Here is a 13,402-nt window from a genome sequence, read left to right on the forward strand (position 1 = left end):
AGAGAGAGAGAGAGAGAGAGAGAGAGAGAGAGAGAGAGAGAGAGAGAATGGATGGTGTAAATACACACGGGTGAAGCACATCACCGTTTCAGGCACATAGCTGGATGCAAACCACAAGACTTACTGAACTAATTAGACAGCAGAGCTGAGATGCTCATAGCAACTCCACGTGTGTCTTCATCTAACTACCTCCAGTTAAACTCACCATGACATGTTCAGCTTGTTCTTCAGTAAATAACCTAATTAAAGCTGTATGAACATATAAATAATCTTGTAGTGTGCATCCATCTAAAGCAATCACACCACACAGCAAGGGCAATGCAGTGAGGTGAGTTTAGAGGCACAACCAGATGGTGGAGTTATTGGGGCTCATTTGCTGCTTCCTTACTGCGGTGAGGAACAGCATTAAGAGCATTGAGGCCATGAAGAACAGGGTCACACTTTCCTTAAAATCCTTCAAATGATCTAGAGCTTTGGTTCCCATCCTGAACATGAAAGGCCCTGATTTAGCAGACTAATTTACTGTTCTTTGGTGAAAAATGAGCCGACTAAAGACTGACTGAAGATACCACCAACATGAAACTGTAGAGGAGGGGCAACAAGTAGGGAGGGGAGGGAAAGTGTGCGTGCATCCCTCAGAGAGCCCAGAACAATTCAGGCTTTTAAAATAATACAAAATACAGTATTTAATGTTAGTGATGGGCCGGTAAGCGTTTTTTTATTACACGATCCGAACCAATCTGAACGGCAGAAATACGCCTTTATCAACAACCCAAACCCAACTCGCCAACTTTATGCACAACAATGGTCCTGCGCATTACTATTAAAATGATATAATTCTTATAATATGAAGTTTGTCATGCATTTGTGGAGATCTAACGATGTCAGTGTTTTATGCTGATTTGTTCTGGAGACAGGAGAAGCTTGCTGGTTGTAAGTCATGACTCAAAATGAAAAACAAAACATGATTTAAATGTTTAGAGGAAGATGGTGACCCAGGAAAGCAAAGAGAAGGAGTCAATGAACTCCAGTAGCGTCTGACATGCGTTTCTACTTTAACAAGTTTCATTTTATTGCTCTCATTAGAGAAAGTGTGAATCTGCCCAACCTCCAAGGAGGTCAGAGTCGGCTTCACAGCAGCACAGCTGGAACTACCAATGAATCAGTCTCTTACTTTGGGACACATTATTCTGTGACCTGGCGGCTTGTAACACTGCTTTCATTTTCTCAAAGTCACCTGCTACCATTTTTTTTGTTTTGTTTCATTTCCTCATCAGCTCTGACCATCACCGGTATCTCCGTCTTACCTGCTGGCTTTGAACCCTTTGAGTTTCTGGACAAAGAAGGTCTCCAGAACCTCGGCACACTGGTAGAAGGGCGAGTCACTGGGGTTGTAGTAGCGGCAGTTGTCGAAGATTTTGGTCATGTCGGCTACAAACTCAGTCAGCTTGATGTACTCGTGCTTCTGTATCCTCTCCTCCATGGTGGAAAGGTCTAAGAAAAGGGGATACAAACAATGGTATGTAATAGAAACAAATGAAAAGAACCTACATATTTAGTTGTGAACTTTTGCCAGAGACAAACATCACATATGTGGAAGCAGCAGATACATATCTGGCTTTCCTAACCGCCTTTGTTCCACAAATTAGCGTGCCTGCGTCATAGTAATTGCAGTTTATGTGGCATGTGTTTGACAGACATTCAAGTATGTTTTTTGGGAGCACAGTTCATCACTTTATACGTGACAGCAAAAATCCGAAACCTTTGCCAGCTTTAACCTCGATCTAGTCAGCCTTCCAGATCAGTTACTGCGATCTGACCGATGTGTCATTCCTGAGGAGAGCGTCATTATCCGAGTGTCAAACTAGTGCTTCCAAGTCTACGTCCCCCGTGGAAGGGAGCTTTCAGTGTTGCTAACCAGGTTAGAAAAAAAAAAAAAAGGTAAGCTCGAGTCAGCGAGGAAGCTAACTGGCAACAGCCGAGGCTTCATATAATCTGCTGCCGCCGGTGGTTTGCTCTGCACGGCGTCCCCGGGGCTGCCTTTTAAACAAACATATCCCACTCTTCACCTCCTTAACCCCGACCCAGCAGGCCAGGAGCGTACAAACCTCCTGGTCAATATCAAAGACCTCCTTCTTCTCTGTCATCAGATTTCATCTCAAAACCCTCCAAAAAACTACCAACGGCTGCAGCTACACGAGTCAAATGCTCCTTTTCTTCCTGAAAGCCAACAAGGTCTTTTTTTCTTGCAGTGGAAGGGAGATGAGAGGACTTGAGTTTCCAGCAGCGGGCCAACAGGAGCTAAGTAAGTAAGCTGGTCTCTTTCCACAGGGAGCCCGGCAGACCTGGACCAGCTCATTAACGGTTTGTTTGTGTGGAAGTTCAAAAAGGCCCTGCTGACGTAAGTCCCCATTTACATGGCCAGTTTGATCTGAGTTGGAGGGCTTCCTCCCTGCCTGGCCTCCTGGTGGCTGTGTTTGAATGTTGGAGATATAGAGACTGGGTGTTGCTTCCAGGAACCTAAAGCAATTATGAAATGAAAACAGCACCGCTGAAGCAAATTTTATCTTCCAAATGGGATTGCAACCAATCCCAGTCCTCGAAATTTGCTGATTCATGAGTTGCAATTTTTATATATTTTTTTCGACATAACAGCGCCACAAAGGAACATTTAATAAGCTCAATATGTGCACAAATACAGGACACGGAAAAAGGCTCGGGTCCAGAGTAAGAATAATTAGAGCTGCTAATTGTCCGATTGCAGCAGTCGGGAAATATTCAATTACAAACCTAATTGTCAGTATTCACTATTGCGTTTGTGTGCTTTGACACATCTCCTCAACTCACCCATTGGTTCCTTGATAACCCTGTAGTAGTCCGGGGCGTCGTTCGGGTCCACCGGCTCCAGGAACGGCCATGCCATTTTATGCGCCTGCAGAGGAGGGAGAGACACAGAGAAAGACAAGACACATGGGAAAGCTGAAACCAATGAAGAAAAACAAACAGCACCATGAAAATGACAGTGGAGGCAGGTGGGTCAACACAGATGTTCCTTCTTACATTCTTCCACACTTCTATCTCTCTCACACACATATACCACTGGAGAGAGGAGGAGGAGAAAAGAAAGGGAAGCTGGGAAAAAATAAATGCCGAGGCCGGGCAGCTGTCCAAGTAGCGCTCTGCGGAGCCGAACCCATCAGATAAGACGGACACAGAGGACTTTTGTTTGCTGCTCTTACACTGTAGCGGGGCCACAAGGAGCTGTGTTAGTGTCCGGTCTATCGCTAGCAATTAAACTACCACTACAGCTTACTGCCGAGTGTTCATTTACACAGTCAATGTAATTCAGTTCACCCCCCGATTTGCTCTGCGGATTCAAGTTTTTACTGTATTCGTAGGGGGACCAGTGTAAAACAAAAAACAGGTACCAGAGCACTCATTGTTTGCTTCTTACTGTCGTCTTTTACACCTGAGATGCCAGGTAAGTGAAATGATGTAGCTCGACTGTAGTATGAACATCTGATTCACTTCTACAATACTGTGCAATATGGCTTACAAATACAACCTTTTTCACATCACACCTGATTTACGATTTTAATTGCTTTTTCCCTTAAAAACAAACTAAGCCTACAAAAGACAAAAGGACTTATTAATAACTAAATAATGTATTAATAAATTCGATGTATTGCCCAGCTGTACTGTCCATAGTACACAGTAAGCCCATGTGTTTGTGCAGCTGTGTACCTGTAAGGACCGCAGGATTCTCCGCAGGCCCTCGCAGTCCTTGTCGGTGAGCGGCGTGAAGACCGTCATGGCGTCCTCCGTCGACTGACATTGCGGACACACGTATTCGTCGATGTGGTTGGCCTCGCTCTGCAGGATGCCCACACAGCGACCGTGGTACCAATTCTGACAGCGGTCACAGCCGATGTAGAACCTGTGAAGGCGAGAGGAACCGTTACTTGTGATGTCGGGCCCTTTGCATCGACTATCAATGTGATTTATAAATGAATAAACCATTATCAACGATCAAGAGCGGAGAGATGATTGGAAGACGCAGTCAGGTGAGCGTGGCCAAAACAGAGATCTAAAATGTGATTTTCTTAAAGCAAAAATACACATCGCTTTTACGATACAAAATTAGTTTGGGTTACATTCCGCTGCTGGGACGTAGCTCACTGATGCTGACCTTTTGCAGTGAGGGACACACACACTTACTGGGACTCGTCGTACGGCGTCTGACAGATGCAGTACAGCTCCTCTGTGCTGCTCTCTTGGCCCCGTTTGCACTCCACACAGATGTAGTCGTCCATCTTCTTGGCCTCCTTCTCTGTAATACCCACACAGTCTCCATGATACCAGTTGGTACACAGGTCACAGCCAATGTAGAACCTTTAGGGGGGGGGAAAAGGATACAAAGGTGACTAACACTTACAGTATGTCAATAAATATACAAAACTATCATGGATATTAATAATTTCGTTTAAAATCATCATCCAATAGATAGCACAGGTTTTTTATGTGTACGCCTACACCACATCCAAACAACCGTGTAGATTAGGCAAACTAGATCGGATCGCAAAGACAAAGATTGGTATCGGGGTCGACGTGTTTAACGGATCGTAAAAAGCCAATAAGAGTAATTTATTGACGTAATCTACACAAAAGGTGTACAGACCATGAAAATAAACACTTAACGGAACACAGTTCATTGAGGTAACTCAGGAAAAGGCTGCACTGAAGCAACAAACACTGGAGGACACTGGAGATAGGAATTCCAGAGAGAGAGGTACAAGGCCAAAAAGACTACAGGGAGGGTTTGTTATTTTATACTTATAAAAAAAAACATTGACGAACAGCTTGGATGCAGGAAAGTTCTTTCTTAATGCAATGCAGAGCTGTTCAATTGTCAAGCATATACATTGGATTGTTTTTAATAACTTTAATGTACTTGAAGTGGGCACTGTGCTGCTGTACTATCTCGGTAAATAGACGTATCGGATCAGGACTCTGTATTGGCGGATAACCAATAGGCAAAATGGAGAAGTTTGCTGTTATTTGTGGGGTTGTTTCTCGGCTTTAGTACATGACCACATTGATAGCAAACAGGGTGAAGTTTTGGGTTAATTCGGCTGCATAAGTGACGTTTAAACATAAACTTCAAACGAAATTCCATCCCTCGTCCTAATATTGATTCTACAACCAGTTGCTCGCCTACAGGATGAATGAACGCTCTGCACTTGCTGCTGCAGTCTGGAGGTTTGTGTTTTTGTTCGTCAGCAAAGTTCAAGGCCGTAAACTCTTCCTTTATAGTTTCTGGACCATTGAAAAGTACAAAACTGAAACTATATTTCTGCAGATGAAAGGCAAGTACATTTCCTCCAAGAGGTGACTGAAAAGTTTCACCGGTCAATCGGTCCAGTATGTTGTTTTTTTTTTTTTTAGGGAATTGTGTCTCGCTGTGCCTACCACTACCGTGCCTACTCCCTGGGTAATACAGTATTTAAATTCGAGGTCATTGTCATACTTGGTCTCGTCGTAGGGCGTCTTGCAGACGCAGTAGAGCTTGATCTCTTTTTTGCTCTCCTTGGTGCTCGTCGTCGAGACCATCTTCTTCTTCTTGGACTTGGCTGACGTAGCAGTCTCCCGCTCCTCCTCCCGTTTCCTCTTGTGGGCGGAGGCGGCGCTCGTGGTGAGGTGGTGTGGAGGGGTGATGCCATGCTTGTGTGCCAGAGTATGTTGCTGCTGGTTGTGGGCGGCGGCAGCGGCGGCGGCCTGAGCTGCCTGGTGGGCTGCAGCCTGAGCCCTCTCCTTCTCCCTCCGCATCCGCAGCAGGTCTTTCTTTAGCTCCTCCTGAGGAGCGTAATGTCAAGACAGACGGGGTTAAAATGGGTGGAGGACACCTTTATGAGCTGAACTTATTCGTGATTTATAATGTTTCAAAGTTTTCTCTAATGCTATTTGTCGCACCTCTTTATATTGCATTTTAAACTTCCGGCTTACTTTTTATGTGCCTCATGGTTTTGAAAATGCATACGTTGGATAATGAATGGACACATATTTCTTCCAAATTTTTGAGCTTTTTTGTTCCCCCTGCCGGCCTTCATACCTGGGCCTCTAGCTGCAGCTCCTTGTCGAGAAGCGCCCGCTTCTTCAGGATCTCCATCTTGAGACTTTCTTTGTGCCGATAAAGGAGCGAGGAGAGCTTGCTGGCGTTGGCCAACCTCCTCTTTGCCTCCACCACCTCTTCCTTCTTTCTCCTCTTGGCAGCCTGCCTCTCATCCTTGTCGATCCGGTCCAGGATGTACTTCATCACCTGGTTGCATACGATCATCCTGCAGAGACACAGACAGAAGAAAGGAAGTCATTACCGACTTATATCCTCCTGACCTTTTAAAAGTTAGAGGATCATAAATGCACTTTGTATAGAATAGGGAAGTACTGTATTGTGAGGATGGATACAGTAAAAAAAAAAAAAAAGTCAAGTCTCGCCTAAAAACACAGCTCAAGGATTAGCCCTCCTGAATCTAATGAGGACCCATGTGAAAAAGGGCTGGGTTACATTCAGGGTATTTTTAAAAAGGCATAAAATACACATAACACTCCTGCTGAGAGAGAAAGTTAAAAGAGCGAGGAGGAAAGGATTATCACATCTGAATCTTGAATTCAGAAAGTCAGTACAGTTGAAGTCACAGAGAAAGAAAGTTATCCCTCCGACACACCAGTGGATTTTTTTATCCAAACAATGCTTCAATGCTTTAGAGAGTACAACCTTAACGACTATTGGCTACTTCAAAAATGTGAACATCTAACTTTCCACACATAAGAAATGGCAGTGTGTGTCAATGAACAAAGAAAGTATTTCTCTTAACACAAGTGCTTGAGGTTTTCTAGTGGCTCAGTTGCGTAAGCTGTGCAACTATAAACTCCAAGGTTCTGGACTTTCCTTGTATCCCATCCGGCTCTAAATCTTTCCTTCCTCTGCTGTGCAACATTAAATAATTAAGGATAAAACAAACTGTTTGCCCCCCGCCCCCCCAACAAATTTCACTAGGACAATTATCAGTCTTTTATAATTTCCTTCCTAAAAGCGATGCTGCTGTGTCATCATCCCTGTGAGAAGCAGCAGTCAGAGTAGTCGTGTCTTACAGATGTTAGAGGGGTAGTTGGTTGTTGAGTATTTATTTGTATGAGACCCTGTACTTCAGTAGCATGGGAGTGGAGCTGAGGGTTGAAAGAGGGGGTATGGTGAGAGATGGACAGAAATATGACGACTGGGAAGCCACGCTGCTCTTGTAAACATCGGAAAGAGAGGAAGAAAATTCAAGCAAAATAAAATGCGTACGGGGATTCAGGGTCCTATACCGTTTGGTGATCTAAAGGTACAAGAAACATTAAGCGATACTATCCTGGCTCTCTGTCCCGAGTATGTTCACTCATGTTCGCCAACATTCACAACTAAGCTCGAAAATTGTTGCTCCGCGTATAGCGTCACGACGGCGCGTTCAGTGCACGCATTTACAGCTGCTGAGGTCAAAGACAGGCCAGGGTTCCTACAGCGTGAACACTGAGGTACACGCTGCCAATGTAGCATGAAAGTGGTGGATAACTGATGAAACTGGACACACATAGCACGCTGACGTCTGAGCTCGGAGTTATTCCTAACAGAGCCGTGTTTTGAAGGAAAAGCGAGAGAAAGGGACGACATGAAGAAATGGAAAACAAAATAAGCAGAGAGACAGACAACAGACAGCGCTGCTGTAGTGATGTCACGGTAGTCTGGGGTTGGTATTTCAGGTTTGTGTGAATGGGTACAGTGTTGACACACCGTCTGTGGACATAAACACCTGGTTGTCAGAGTCAACTGTAGGTCAGAGTATAATCCATCTACAGCGTATGAAACGGGAGGGAAGGAGGAAAGACTTTCGAAACATTCTTCTACTTTTGACTTATATTCTACAGATTCTGGTTTGATTTCTAGAGTAGTCGTATTATTCCTAACTGTTTGTTCTTCTTCTATCTTTCTGACAGTATGTACTGAGAGGGAAGCTGCAAAGAAAAAAATATTTTACCTTGATTATTTTGTCAATCGTTGCGAAGCTAATTTAGTTTTTATATAGAGAAGTGTAAACTCTCAAATATCCCAACAAACTGGTGCAGGGTTGGAAGGGCCTTGTGTGATGTTATTGTGCAACTTCTCTCATTTGTACATGGGTTTGTCTTTGTGTTCTCTGTTGTCGGGTCACAGTGAGTACACGCAGCTGTTGGTGGTTACACACCCAAAAGTTCTCACGCTGTGTAGTACCTCCCAACATGGTGTTTGGACAACAGCGAAATGGAGAGAGGATGAGATGGTGGACAGACTGCACGAGTGAGATCCATATGATAAGAACACGGGACACGTAAGAATTCAAAGACGAATTGTACCACAGGTAATCAACATGATGTCTGTGCCGTTTCCATTTCTATGATGCACATGCTGCCGCAGTACGTTCATTGTGATTGGTGACAAACTACACACAAACCTCTGATTCTCCTCTCTCTCTACAGGCGTCATGGTCTTCTTCTGCTTCAGGTGCTCGATCACAGCGTTTTGTTTCATCACCACCTGAAACACACGACGCAGGAGGATGTCAGACCGAAACTACATAATTACCAACAGAGAAGATATTTACAGTTTGAGAGGAAACATCTACAGCAAGAGCAAAAAACAACATTCGAATAACATTTAAGCCAATGTGTGGGGAGAAAAAAAATAAAAATAAAAATAAAAATCTGGACTTTATGAAAACCCTTTGTAACTTTAGTGATGTTAAGTGTGTACTACAAATATCTGCAGAAATTGATTATTATTAAATGTGAGTGTCAAAAACACAGAGAAAGTAAAACAAACACACACAGAAGTAGTGACAGTATTAAGCCCAACAAACAAAGACTGGCCCAGAACTGTAAAAATAGACCCAGCCTTAGAGGGTTGGAGGATGGTGACTGTTTATGTACTGATGGCAGGGAGACAGCGTGTCTTGGACTGAGATGGATGACCTAACTATGATGGGTGCCCGCGAACACACACACACACACACACACACACACACACACACACACACACCTGTTTCTGAATGATGTCGCTCTGGCTGGCTGCGTTGAGGGCTTGCTCTCGCTTGGCCTCTGCGGCTTGTCTCTTCTTCTGCTGCTGCTGTTCTCTGAGCTGCTGGATCCTCTGCAGCTGCTCCTGGACAGAAGCTGCCTGGATGGTCACTACGTTCCCAATCTGTGCAGACAGCATAGCGCAATAAGGTATATCAATTAAACAGTTTAAATGTGTGAAGCAGTATTCAGAAAATGTCTAAATTCTGATTTGTTTTCCACTAATTTTACTAGGACCCAAACCCCTTAGCGTGGTCCTATGAAGATAATATAAGTTGGGGTCTGGTTCAGCTGGCTTGTTGCTCTACCTGTCCTCCCTGAGCTGAGGTGGTCCCAGTCTGTTGTATCTGGATAGGAAGCTGCAGTTTGATGTGCTGTGGCAGAGAGCCTCCACCCTGCTGGGCCTGCAGCTGCGCCAACACCTGCAGTCACAACACAGAGGATACACAAATTGAACAAAGCTGAAAAGAAAACCAGGGTTGTGGAAAGTAAAGTCTCCTACTGCTGGACACATGCACACAATCTTAACTACAGCTGTTTTGGTAAGTGCAGCGAGGTTATGGCTAACGTTACATTACCAATCACGGTGTGTCTTTGCTAATCCTACCTGTACCTGCTGCTGCAGTCCAGACATGCTGATGAGCTGAGGTGTCTGCTGCAGCTGCAGCTGGGCGGTTCCTCCCTGCGTTTTCACCTGCAGCGAGGTGGGAGACTGGATGGGCATGTGGGCCTGCGTCTGAGGGGGTAACTGGCCCTGTGGGGTGGCCGACGAAGGGGTGCTGGTGGTGGCCAAGGGGGTTGCCCCTGCCTGGACGGGGGCGGCAGCCTGCTGAGCGGGCTGTGCTGGGGTTTTGGTGGAGGTGGGCACTGTGGTGGCTGGAGTGTGAGAGAGAAAAAGGTTCATAGAGGGAGCATCATAAAAAAAAATGTCACCCTCATTCACTGCAAATCACCCAGCAGGAACACATTAAATTCATTATTTATCTTCACAATTATATAAAAGTTTGCCCAAATGCAAACATCCTAAAATCTGTTGAGTGATCCGTGCTCGTTTCTCATCATACCTGTGCTTGATGTGGGTGTGGCAGCTGGTGCCAAAGGGGTGAAGAGGAAGCGCTGCACCTGGCCGTTAGGCAGCGCTGCCTGCATGAGCTGCTGACCGGGTCCTGGGATCACGGTGACCCCATGAGGTATGACCTGCAGCTGACCGGTGGTCTGGCCCTGGCCCTGAACCATCACCGTCAGAGACTGTTGGGTACCGCCGACACCAGCCTGCCGATCCACACCTGAGCCAGCCTGCTGCTTCTACGAGAGGCGGAGAAGAGAGTGGAAGGTGAATCACAGCCTACAGACCAGTCAAATCCAAAATAAACTGCCTTTGGAGAAAAATTGTGGATGTATCCCATTTCTATATTTGAGGATTGAGCACAGTGTCACAAATAAGGTGTACAGACCAAAGTCCCTAAGAGTGTATATAGCGGATGTACTCCAATAACTTGTCTAAAAAGTGACAGGCCATGTTGTCCTTTATATTTCAAATCAAAATGAAATATTACTATTCGGTAGGTGTTCATGTCAAAGGGTCAAGGGTGACACAGGACGACCCTCACTAACCTGTGTGAGCTGGGTGAGCTGCGCCAGCGTGAGTTTAACCTGGCCTTGCCCCTGCGCCCGTGGGGTGCCGGGGGGTGTTTGTCCTGCTGCCTGTCCTGATGCGGTGGCGCCGGACGCCCCCTGGCCGGTGACTGTGGCGACGGGGCTGGCACCAGATAATGCCGTGGAAACTGCCTGGCCACGAATGATCTGCGTCACTACCTGTTGTCCACCCTGACCTAGAAGAGAAAGTTGTACAACAATGGTAAGTTTATGCATATGCAGAGAAGAGTTACAGAGAGGGCATGCAACAGTTACATTTTAGCTTGTTTATAAATGTGCTGCTGGTTTGCCGTGATTCTTGAAGGGTGGGTTGCTATTTGTGCATCTGAAAAGTATTCAAACTCCCATAAAAAGTACATTACCTTGCTGGACCACAAGGGGTGTGCGGAGTATCGTCTTTCCCATTGGTCCCGTCTGCTGGATCGGTGTTCGGATCACTGTCATTCCTGGACGGATCTGACCACCAGCCGTCAGAACCTAGGGGGATAATTACATGAAGACTTGTTAATAGTTTCAAAAGACAGCATTTTCTTCCTAAACCGTCTTCCTAAAGAGGTCAAAAATCAAGGTGAGGTACAAAGGAGCACATCTGGAGCGGATTATATTCTATAATATAAAATAATGCACAGAGAAAGTTACCTTCTTTAAAATGAACCAACAGCACAGGCAACACAATAAGTAATGAGACAGGCTTTCAGCAAATATAGTAGAAAATACAATGTAAACAAAACAAAGCAGAAGGCAATGGAAGTGAGGAAGCACAGCAGAACATGTAGAGTTGTGATCACATATAAGGATGAACAAATTGATGAAGTTAAAACATCTGGATGGGTACTTCAGAGCAGGGAGAAGGCAGATGTACCTGCTGCTGGGAGCCTGGGGTATTGGGCCTGATGTTGAGCGTGGTGGTGCGGGGCTGGAATGTGGTGTAGGTCTGGGCACCGCCCGCTGTGCTGGAGGGGATGATACCCAACACTTTCTGCTGCACCACACCTTCAAAGAAAAGAGACACGGAAAGATACCCGAGTGAACAGATGAAAAGAACGAGAACAGAGAGGCCTGAGGAGAGGGGTCGGGTGAAGACGAGGTCTCCCAGGAAGTGGTTTGTCAATACTAACCGTCAGTGGAGACAAAAACATAACAGTTGGAAAGATGAGAGGGACAAGGAGATACTTTAAGTGATGACGCAAATGGCACGGAGGAATAAGCAATTTTAAGTAAAAGAGAAATTCTGTGAGGACAGGGTTGACTTGTGGTATAAAGATCACATTTTTATAGATAGATAGATAGATAGATAGATATTTATTCATTTATTTGACAAATACCTGCCTTTTACAACATCAAACACATCCACCAACACATTTCAAAATGCTCAAACGTTCCCAATACAATTACCGGTGTGGAGCAGTGGCTACATGTTTTCCGCGTCACAAGTGAGTATTTGTGCAGAAGTCCTGCATTGATGCAACTCAACACATTATTTGTGGGCTTCTCTCCTTGCTGGATGGCCAGCGTTTGATCACAGCAACGGTAAATATTAGTTGAGCAGGTAAACAAAATCTTCAAAGGCTGAAAGCTTAGTTGGGCTTCCCCCAACATACCTGAGCCCCCCCTCATAAATTATGCATGAATTGAGATCCTACTTTTTTTTAAAACTTCAATCTGACAAAGGGAGCGTTTCATATTTGTTCGCCGGGCTCTGTGCTTTAATGAGCTCACGTGAAGCTGATGGTAGAAATGGAAACCATAAGAGTGTCGCTCTCTTTCCCTCGGCTGCCGCTGCCTTCTTGCTGCGGTTTTTCAACCGCAACGGAGCAGGTAAACCTATACATCAAGGGTTTCCCTCTTCAAACAGGGACCGTAAACCCGGTCATAAGACCAAGGGAGTAGCTGCTCTGGTCACACACATCAAACATGCTTTTCTATGGACTGGCTGTTTGGAGAGGTCGGGGAGTTGGGACTCCGGAGTTGAGAGGTACACTTTCATTCAAAAAGATGAAGGGGGAAAAAAAAGAAAAATGGAATCCCGCTATAGAGGGCTACCTGTCTGGGACGCAGACCTCAGGGTAAACTTGTTTTCCTGCCTAACTTCCTTAAGCCCTTCCAAAACAAACAGGGTGCCCAACAGTCATGCTGGATAAATACACATGTCCATTAACTGGTTACACTCCACCTGAACTTAGTTTCTCCTTCATGGGGACTTCAAGGGTAAGAAAAATCACTTTCTTTGTATCGCTGGTGAATATCAATCTCTTTATCTGGTGAATTCAAGGTTTAGTTTAAGCAAGTCTGTATTAAACGATGCATTTACTGTATATTATGATGCCAGTTTTAGTGGCATCATCATTGCATCATGCTTAAAACAGTGTTTAAACCTGTAAAAATGTGATCTATATAAATGTTGAAACAGTTTAGAAAGTCATTTAGTCTCCATACTAACCTTTCCTATCCAATGTTTTTGTGTTTTTCACTGAAGCATATTGTCAGCTTGTCATATAAACAAGACATCTAATGTATACAGCATGTAGTCAGGTAACTGATTTCGTGAAAGCTAAATCTGACCTATATAACCCACATGAAGTGTTGAGCAATATCCATC

General features: G+C 44.9%; 1 protein-coding gene across 5 annotated transcripts in view; it reads right to left on the bottom strand.

Moving 5' to 3' along the window:
* LOC116392752 (nucleosome-remodeling factor subunit BPTF) overlaps nt 1-13,402 on the bottom strand; it is a 39,816-nt gene that overhangs the window by 3,412 nt on the left and 23,002 nt on the right. For 4 of the 5 annotated variants that reach the window (XM_031864479.1, XM_031864477.1, XM_031864475.1 and 1 more), the window contains 14 exons: nt 11,666-11,796; nt 11,166-11,280; nt 10,762-10,979; nt 10,212-10,452; nt 9,755-10,023; nt 9,456-9,569; nt 9,110-9,271; nt 8,526-8,608; nt 6,110-6,335; nt 5,528-5,853; nt 4,219-4,392; nt 3,745-3,937; nt 2,848-2,932; nt 1,308-1,494 (listed from right to left, as the gene is read on the bottom strand). In XM_031864479.1, the coding sequence (XP_031720339.1) occupies nt 1,308-1,494; nt 2,848-2,932; nt 3,745-3,937; nt 4,219-4,392; nt 5,528-5,853; nt 6,110-6,335; nt 8,526-8,608; nt 9,110-9,271; nt 9,456-9,569; nt 9,755-10,023; nt 10,212-10,452; nt 10,762-10,979; nt 11,166-11,280; nt 11,666-11,796 (2,524 nt within the window). The remainder of the gene's footprint in view (nt 1-1,307; nt 1,495-2,847; nt 2,933-3,744; nt 3,938-4,218; nt 4,393-5,527; nt 5,854-6,109; nt 6,336-8,525; nt 8,609-9,109; nt 9,272-9,455; nt 9,570-9,754; nt 10,024-10,211; nt 10,453-10,761; nt 10,980-11,165; nt 11,281-11,665; nt 11,797-13,402) is intronic. The other variant, XM_031864476.1, reaches the window with a different exon arrangement.

The sequence above is a fragment of the Anarrhichthys ocellatus genome, unplaced genomic scaffold (assembly GCF_004355925.1).
Source record: "Anarrhichthys ocellatus isolate YVR2014 unplaced genomic scaffold, GSC_Weel_1.0 scaffold31, whole genome shotgun sequence".
NCBI classification, from domain to species: Eukaryota; Metazoa; Chordata; class Actinopteri; order Perciformes; family Anarhichadidae; genus Anarrhichthys; species Anarrhichthys ocellatus.